The sequence below is a fragment of the Echiichthys vipera genome (assembly GCF_963691815.1).
Source record: "Echiichthys vipera genome assembly, chromosome: 2".
NCBI classification, from domain to species: Eukaryota; Metazoa; Chordata; class Actinopteri; order Perciformes; family Trachinidae; genus Echiichthys; species Echiichthys vipera.
The window spans coordinates 14,045,007-14,054,958 of NC_139827.1; the positions used below are offsets into that span (position 1 = coordinate 14,045,007).

Here is a 9,952-nt window from a genome sequence, read left to right on the forward strand (position 1 = left end):
TTAGTATGAATTAATATTTTAAAACTTTTGACAGGTTTGACAATTACTTTGGCATTGCAGGTTGCCACAGTTGTCTATTGTTCGGCGCAGCTACTGTAGGCTGGCACTGGGTGAAATGGAGTTTGACGATCCTGCAGCTGCTTATTTTGCTGCGTTCCAGTGCCGTGGGAGGTCGAAACTTTCGGACCTCCAACTCGGAAAAGTGCACTGAAATACTTGCTCAACCAACCCCGACCTCACCAAGATAAGTCGGAGAACAATGGCGGCGCCCGTGGAGAAACAATTTGAGAGAGATAAAACGTCAAAGAACAGGCTATAAACGTTACTTCCCTGCATGTGGTGTTGTATTAGATACTGCAATTTTAACACAACTTGTTTTGAATATTCTGGCATGAAAATATGAGTTATAATCTCTTATCATATATATATCATAGACTACATTAGTTTGCAGACTCTTATAATTTACTATTACAGTATATTTTTTCTATATACATTGTTTCATTTTGATGAGATATAAAGCTAAATCTTTAGTGTCACAGCAAAACTGAAGGCCCTTTGTAATATTGTACCCAGTTCCATTTCATATCCATGTGCAGAGCTTTTACATAAACGGCTCCAGATCTGTTGATGAAGATGTTTTCGCTAGAATACTGCTCTAATGTCAACCAAAGTGAGCCACTGCTGGACAATATTTTTATTAACGTATTTGATGGTGGTCGTCCATGTTTTCTGTTTATGTTCAACTTAAATGGTTAGGAATGCAGCTTAAGTCCCAGCAGCTGAGTGAACGGAGACGAGCAAAAACCGCCTTTCAAGATACGATTCCCGGGTCTAAACACTCTGTTGAAACAAAACAGACACAAAGGCCGAACATGTAAACAACTGCAATCACCTCTAACATCAGTTAGCGACCTTTTTCATTGATAAGAAAGAAGTAAAAGGACAATTCAGTTACTCTGTACAAACGCACGCAATAAATAGCTTTGTGCAACATGTGCGGAACAGATACCTCCTTTTTTTAAGCAACTCTACTGATAAGATCAAGCCTTGAAACATTCACAACAACTTCATCTCATAGACTGCATCTGTGCAGGTTCTGTAATGGTCGGTCTTTAATTAGATATCCTGCTTGTAGATACAGTCATCTCCACTTCTGCTGTTGGGAAATAGATGTTTACTCTTGAGAAATTGGTGACATTATCAGGCAGACTTGATGTCTGTGACATGTAATGGAAACAATTTATTCACAACAAATTGTGGTATTGAACAGAGTCAGTACATCAATCATAGATTCACAAAATCTACTGTTTACGCATGAAAAACCTCTTGACACACATGACATGACATATTTCCTAAGATATCATATCATAATTTCTTGTATTACGTTTTGTAAGAGATCCTATGAGAATCTGTGACGCATGATGCAGTTCTTGTATCCCTTACACTGCATTTTATTCAAAAACACAAAAGCCATGAAAGGATTAAGGAAGATTAACATTATTGAAAACATTGGATGTAGTTGTATAGAAAGAATGAGTGCTAGAATGTAATGTGTGTTTTTGTGCATCTGTACATGGCGATGCACTGGCTACTGTATTTTATAGATTACCAGTCTGCTGAGTTATAGAGCCGCTACCTTTTCACAGATCCAGTAGTTTTCCATTTTACATTGTGCATCATTCCAGTTGTTTCTCTTTTCATAGAGCCTTATTTCTCCACAGTCTTCATTTCTGCCTTGATAGCTGTTGGGCTCCCCAACGTGCCAGTAGCTGAAACCAAACCAGAAATAATGTGATTTTAACAGAAAATACAACCAAGATTCATATTTAAGATCGTTATTTCACTGATAAACATAATTCCTACATGTTATTTCTATTTGTTAGACAAAGGAGGACTTAAATGCAGTCAGGGAACAATTAATGTAGGCTTTAATTCAGACACACTGGGTACCCTCTTTGGACAGAGCAATAAATAAATAGGCTACCAAAACCTATACTCGTCAGTACAGACGAGGGAATAAACAAAGGAAACAGACGTATAGCAAGGCAATTCCTAGGAACACTCGAGGCTGTGGTAATGCTGGCAGTTCACAACAACACGCTTTACTCTGGCAACAAGACGGAGAAAGACCTGGACTATATACACATGAGGGAGGATGACACAGGTGGACACAATCAGGTAATAAGGGAACACAGCAGACAGGTGACACAGGAGGAATGGCAAGCGACCTGAAACAGAGGAAGATTACTTTTCAAAATAAAACATGAATTTCACAAGACAAAAACCCAAGACAGGACACCTCTCACACTAACCTTGTGTTCAGTACAGTACCATCCACCCATTTCCATATCCCCTCTGTGCCATTGTCGGTCAGTCCGATCCATGTGAGTCGTTTGAATTTAGTCACAAATTCCTTGTTTACAGTAAGAGAAAGAAACAATAATATACATTTCATTTCAGCCACCCTCCACCTCGGTGACCATTGATTTTATTTCACACTTTTTCTCCTCAGACCGCCTTTATTCGAACCTGTTCTTCTTTGCTGTTGATAATTATCAGGTCTGCATCTCTTTGCAGACAATCATCTCTACTCTTTTGCCAGGACTTGTGAAGAGAAGAGATGTAATAGAAGCTGTGGTTGAAATATACCCATCCTTGTTGGGTGTACTGATCTGTTGAGGATAACAAAATCCCCCAAAAAATCTTCATATTTCAGTAAAGAAAATGAAAACATCCTGTAAACAGAGAAAAACCTTTGTCTGTGTCTTTTGGTTTTTCCTGCCATAGAGGTGTATTCAGTTTCATACTCACCAAAGGTACGCAGCCTTCTCTTCAAATCTTCTCCCTCTTCTGTCAGATTTTTGATAATGTTCTCAAAATCTGGCCTCCTTGTAACAGAACAGTCTGAAACAGCAGAAATATACAATTTTAATACTGTAGTAACACTGAAGAAACAATAGGAAAGATGCTCACCTTTGTGTTAATTTCTACATTTAGGTACGAGCCACACAAACTGTATGTTATCAACATGTTCTTTAAAGCACAATGAGCATGTCAGAAACTTGGGTATTATTAATGATGCCAATCTTAAGTTCCAGCATCCTATCACCGCTATTATGAAGACAGCTTTCTACCATTTAAAAAGAAAACACTTCCAAATTTAGGAGCTTCACATCCATGCAATAATTTCCAGCAGACTGTAATGCTCTTTTTAAAGGACTTTAAAGAGACATTCAGCTCCAGCTCATTCAGAATGAACACATCACACCTGTACTGAATTATATGTGAACACAAATAGTAAGAAACCTGAATGCTGATTAACTTGAGATTACAAACCAACTACAAATCAATTTACTAGCCAAAACATGGGAAAAGACTAATTGTTTTTTTTAAGTTTAAAAAAACAAAACAAAAAGTAAACACTTATGACACATGACTCCACACTGGAAAGTCCCAGCTTGCTCAATCTGACTATAATATCAGCTTTCTTGTAATGAAAATACCCTCCAACTGTATAATAGGTGATGAATTTACATAAAGGTTATTGCTGTTTTATCATGAATCCACTCGTCTACATTTAGAAACACTCACATCCTGTGTTTGTAGCTCTCATATCTGGATTTATAATATGTAGATGGGGATTTTAAGGCACAGGAGGCACAAAGTGAAATTAGAGATAAAATGTAAGATCACTCACAGAGAGAAAGGCGCAGGGAAATGTTGACAGCAGCTTGAAGGATACACAGGAGTCCAAAGCTCAAAACAACCAGCATGAGTTTTTCCTCTGTGTGCAGAAATCATGCAGACACATGCAAAATCTCCATTATTTTGGGCAGACCTGTGTGATGTAGTGTTCTTTGAATTGTAGTATTATTACCATGTACTTGGGTACAAGTACAGTAGCAAAAAGTAAAACATATCTCAATTTTCATGTGTTCAAGAAAAAACATACCACCGATAAAAAAAAAAGCCATAAATACACCAGTTTCAGTCTCATCTGACAAGAGTATTAGACAATGAAACAGAAAACACAAAAATAAATGAAATGAAGATACTATTTTTTATCTATTTATAGTAGGTTTACATACAATAAGTGGCATATGCAAAAACAACAATACACTTATAAGGGTTAGACTAAAAAGGTACGAAGGTAAGGTTTGCACTTGCCATTTTGAGTAAAAACGTCCCTGACATCATCTCAGAGTATATCTAATTTTTTCTTTGGTTAAATATGACGTTATATTTTTGAGCCACCTAGAATGTGACAGTGGTGAGGGGATTTCCAGGCTAACAAAACCTTCCTGCAAGTCAAAAGTGTTGTGAATGCAAAAATATATCCGTCATTTAAGTGCCAAAGGATGAGAGCAAATTACTTGGTGCTCCAACCAGAGATTCTAGTTTGTTGCCTGATTATAGTATTTTCTGAAGCAAAACCCCGACATGATTCTTACAAAAATTGTGCCCCCTAAAGTCACGCTCTGTTACTTAAAGTTACTTACTTCTGGACGAAGCATTTTCATAATCCAAAGTCATCTCGGCTTCCTCTTTAAAGACAAACCTTGAAATATTTGACCTGCAAAAAATGACAAAAGTGTGACCAGCATTTTCTGAGAACTGCACTTATCTTCTCTGTTTCTTGGCTTCCTCTTACTTCCGCAACTTATCGTCATCCCTCGCACTTCTTCATTTTGCCTTTGCAATCTTCAAGCTCAACCCAGATAAAGATAATAAACCACAAGGTCATGAGGAGGTGCACATATCCATACATAATAATACATTAGATTAGGGATTTTAGTCATGTTCAGATTACAAAAAGATTCCCTTCATGGTTGACAGAAACCAACGTGTCTTTTTCCACTGAAAGGTTTCGTAACAAGAATATTTTGCACTTTTCAAGTGCCTGGTGAGTCCAAAAAAATCTGTTTTATGATATGCCAACACTATGGGTAAGATTTGGTTAGGATTATGCCCAGAGTTTCAAAAAATCTAGAGCCATTTTCTTTCCGCACACATAGTATTTACGTATTTACCGAAACTAATACCCCCCCTCACACACACACACACACACACACACACACACACACACACACACACACACACTCATTTTGTTTACATGAACCCGCATAGATATGCTGTTGAGCGCTATCATGACCGTGCCAAACCTATTGGCGCCTGTGTAATGAGAAGGATAAAGCCATGCAGGCCAATCAGAATACTCAGGATAAACAATAACAATGAATGACACAAGTGACTTCCTGTTTCTTCCAAAAGGGTAAACACGACCAGTAGCCAAACAAACTGTACACAAAGGATGCAAACATGACGCTGATGTATTTTCTGTAGCATAATGTAACGTTGGGGAACCTAAAACTCTGTTTCCCTCACACACACAAATGCAAAAACGTTGTCTTCACAAATCTCCACTTTGGCCGGAGTTTACAGAAATGATTCATTCCCGTTTTGGTGTATATAAAAGGCCAAACAGCATAAAAATATATGCATCTGTTGGCATTTTTCCTACGTGTAAACAAGGTCTCAATAACCATCAAATAGAACTAGAACTAAAATGAGTAAAATACTCAGACTAATAAACTGGAACACGCAAAGACAGGAAGTAAAACAAGAAATTAATCAATAGAAGAATGAAAAAAGAACAGGAAACAAACTAAACTAAAAACCTAGGACCATGACAGGTGGGGGTTATTCTGAACTCTGAGAACATACTCAGGTTAGTAGAATCTGTTGCTTTAACACATAACAGAGTATTTATATATCTAAAGTGTTGAGAAGAATACAAGGGTAAAACAACAATAATATCATGTGTTTATTAAGCAAAAACAAGACAAACAGGTAATATCAAAGTGGTAAACACAAAAATATTTAGACCCAAAGAAATAAAACTACATCCGTATCACCAGATAAATTAGACATAAAAGAGGGTTCTGATCTAACCCAACTGCAGGACGGTGTCACGCTATAGTTAGGGTTTGGTAATGTTTATGCCCCAGTTTTAAAGTAACAGAACAATTTTCTTTTCGCAGGTCCAGAATCTTTTATTGTTACAACCTATATCATTCCAGCCGTTGTTGTCATCATAGTTTTCTACACAGTCTTCGTTGCCATTACGACTGTTAGGTTCCCCGGGGCTCCAGAAACTGAAACCATAAAACAAAAAAGATTTTAGGAAAGGACACAAACAAACAAGTATTTCACTAACAGAAAAAACAATACTGTATTGTGGCCAAGTTAGTTCAAGTTTTCTTGATATTGTCACTTCATAACAGTCCAAAGTCTACTCATATTGTGCTTCAATGTGAATACAAAAAGTAATGTGTGTATACTTTGTTGTCAGTGGAGTCCCATCGACCCATTTCCACTCTCCTTCTGTCTTTCTGTCAGTCAGTCCGATCCACATCAACTTTTGGTACTGCCTTGTGAATTCCTTGTTTTCAAAGAGAAACACAGTAATAAACTTATTTTTAACCAAAGTCAGTCCACCCTCAGTGAACTTGTGTGTTGGTAAAACACACACACACACACACACACACACACACACACACACACATTTTCTCACATCTCACATCTTTCTGAGAAAATTCCAATGGTCCTCACAACAAGAGCTGGACAAATATACACACACACACACACACACACACACACACACACACACACACACACACACACACACACACACACACACACACACACACACACACACACACACACACACACACACACACACACACACACACACACACACAAACACACACACACAAACACACACGCACGCACACCTGTTCTTCTTTGCTATTGATAATCATCAGGTCTGCACCTCTTTGCAGACAGTCATCCCTGCTTTCTTGCCAGGTTTTCTCAGCTGAAGAAATATAATAGACACTACCACTGAAATACACCCATCCCTGGCTCAAACAGTGAGCTGTTGATAGAAGAAAGAGACAAAATATCTCAGTAATCAACAAACAAAGCAGCCTCACTCGCTTTAGTCAGGGAATTATGCTATAAAGCCATTTTGAATAGATAAGTTAGGATCATTTGCAACAGAATCAGAGCAACAAAACAGAACATGTTTTTTGTGTGTTTAATATTTGTCAACACAAACCACTCTCTCATACAGCCAGCAAGATGCTAAGACTACCTGAATAAATAAAGGATTAAATAAAAAGTAGTGGTCTTCCACTCCTTTAGATTACTGAGATTCATCATCACACTTACCAAGGTAATTCAGCTTCCTCTTCATCTCAGTCATCTCATCAGTCATCTTCTCAGTCAGGTTTTTGCACCTGGCCTCAACATCTGAAACATAATTCCCATCACCTGTTACCATAACATCCCAATGACATGCATGTTTCCCCTTCTTAATCTAATACCGTATCAGTGTTGATGAGAATACGTTACACACAACCAAGCAATTTCTTTTACACACATGCAGGAGCCATAGAGCACCATTAGCATTTATTTAGAGTTGTGTTTCTGTCCACATGATGATTTAAAGTCCCTTATATTCATTTTCACTGAGTTCCTCTCTGGTCCTGTGTGTCACTTCCTTGTTCTGCGTGAGACTCCACTTTTGGACTTGACCTCATCAGTCCCCACTGACAGGTTTTAATTGCGAAATTTCACATTATATATATACCACTTATCGCAAATATTTACCCACGATTAGTGGATTCTCAGATCTAAACCGTGATTAGTTTCATCATCATACCTACCAAAGATGGTTCTCCTCAACTCGTCTCTCTCTTCATTTTGCTGTGAATCTGTTAAGTGGAGAGGGTTACCGTTACTTTCAACAGAATCACATTAGTAATATGTGTTTTGTTTAGTTTAGTGACAAATCTGTATGTTTGTGGTGTCATATTAGGGATCACAGGCTGACAATTGTAACAAGGGTTTAATTTAATTTTAAAACTTCTTGTTTTATTAATTTTTACTTAAATGTGCAAACTTATTTTGACATACAGCGATAACAACATGTTTCTGGAAAGTGCTCAGTGCAAGTGTTTGTCATACTGGGGTGGTTACCATTTCCTCTTTCTCGTGTTACAGAAGTAAGATGTTAAATAAGTCAACAGGCTAAAATTAAGATCACTCACAGAGATAAAGACGCAGGGAAATGTTAAGAGCAGCATGTAGGACACACAGGAGTCCAAAGCTCACAGCAACCAGTCGGACGAGTTTTGTTCCTATGTTGAACACACACACACACACACACGCACACACATTTTTTCTTCAAGAATTGAAGGTAACACCGTAATTGAAATACAAATAATCATTCAGAGGGTGAAGTATGCCTTTAAAGCTGCTAAACGGGACATGAAAATGGTCTTTTGACAGTCATATTGACATCATAACAATGCTTTCATTAGCGTTTTAATGTGTATACAGTAAGTTCAGAATATGTCACAGGCATGAACAAAATGTAGATATTCCAATTTAACACGTTATGTTTCATTACTGTTTCTGTGGACAGAATCTCAACTGTCACATATTTTTATATTAGAACATGACATTAAGATGTTGATTTTTCCTTTGCTTTCTTTGAAGGATTATTTATTTACGATTTTTTATTTATTATTAATGAGAACATTCACAGGCTCATTTATTTCTAAAGTTAAAATGTATACCTAAATGTTTACATTTGAAAGTACAAGATAAGATTAATGTATTATTAGTATTATACCATATATCTTTTTAGGATTGAACCTCAAAATTATTAAGATGTAGGATTTCTGTCTCACCAGGCACTTTACGGTCTTCATCAGAGCGACTCTTTGATGCAACGTTCCTGGCTGAGACGTCATTAAAGGTTTCATATATCACAGGGAGTTCAGGTTCCTCTTCATGGGAAACCATCTCCATAGCCATGGCAGAGTGATGAAGGTTTTGGTCAAAGTGTTTTCTTCAAAAAGAGCTGATCTTTGATCTGATTCCGCTTTAATGCTTCTCTCTGCTTCTGACTGCAACACTCCCTCACACTCATGTTCCTCATTTTTAATCTTTTCCTGTTGTTAATCAGAGAAACAAACTGCATGATCATTTGGGTTTTTATACTTTCATGACAAAAAACAAATCAGCAATACAATGCAAGTTAATTCAATGACATAACGGCCTCTAAAGTTAATGTAAAGTTTAATCTTATTTAAAACAACATTCTTATATCTTACATATTCATTTTTGTTTATTCATTTATTTTTATTACTGTTTTTCATTTTCCACCTTGGGTGAGATGTTTTTAAGCTTTTACGTAGATTTTTTTATGGACATGTTTCATCAGTTTTGGCTGAATAAACTACTTTTTTTTAATCCCTTACCTCCAAATATGACAACCAGCTTCTATAACTACATCATGTATCAACATTCAGTCATCTCTCTGGTAGATTGTGATGCACAAATAAGTTGACATAACCAAACAAATTTAAATCATGCTGTAGTACTCTATATGAATAATATATTATTTACAGTGCCCATAAAAATATATATTTTCCCAGCCTGATTTACACATTTTGCCTCAAAACATTCAAGATAGACTGGGAAATATTTCCCCATTCTTCTTTGCAGAACTGTTCGAGTTCAGTCAAATTCTGTGGTGAGCGTTGATGGACTGCACTCTTCAGGTCCTTCCACAGATGTTCTGTAGGATTCAGTTCAGGGCTCTGACTGGGCCACTCTAGGACATTCACCTTTCTCTCCTTTAGCCACTGTGTTGTTTTTATGGCGGTGTGTTTTGGGTCGTTGTCTTGCTGCAGGTGAACCAGCTGCCCATTTTCAAGTGTCTAACAGAGGGCCGCAGGTTTTCCTCAAAAACGTGAGTGTACTTGGCAGCATCCATTTTCCTTCAATCCTGACCAATTGCCCAGTCCCTGCTGAAGAGAAACAAGTCCACAACACATGCTTCACTGTAGGGATGGTGTGTTTCGGGTGGTGTGCTGTG

General features: G+C 37.4%; 1 protein-coding gene across 1 annotated transcript; it reads right to left on the bottom strand.

The window, feature by feature from the left end:
* Window positions 1–1,621: 1,621 nt before the first annotated feature.
* Window positions 1,622–8,886, bottom strand: LOC310964001 (C-type mannose receptor 2-like; the record flags this gene model as incomplete). The annotated part of the gene is made up of 13 exons (XM_083936958.1): window positions 1,622–1,769; window positions 2,313–2,413; window positions 2,530–2,672; window positions 2,812–2,904; window positions 3,698–3,784; window positions 4,500–4,573; window positions 6,021–6,155; window positions 6,342–6,442; window positions 6,795–6,937; window positions 7,234–7,314; window positions 7,731–7,778; window positions 8,115–8,204; window positions 8,760–8,886. The coding sequence occupies 13 exons, from the start codon at window positions 8,884–8,886 to the stop codon at window positions 1,622–1,624; spliced, it is 1,371 nt and encodes a 456-aa protein (XP_083793084.1).
* Between the last annotated feature and the right edge of the window lie 1,066 nt (window positions 8,887–9,952).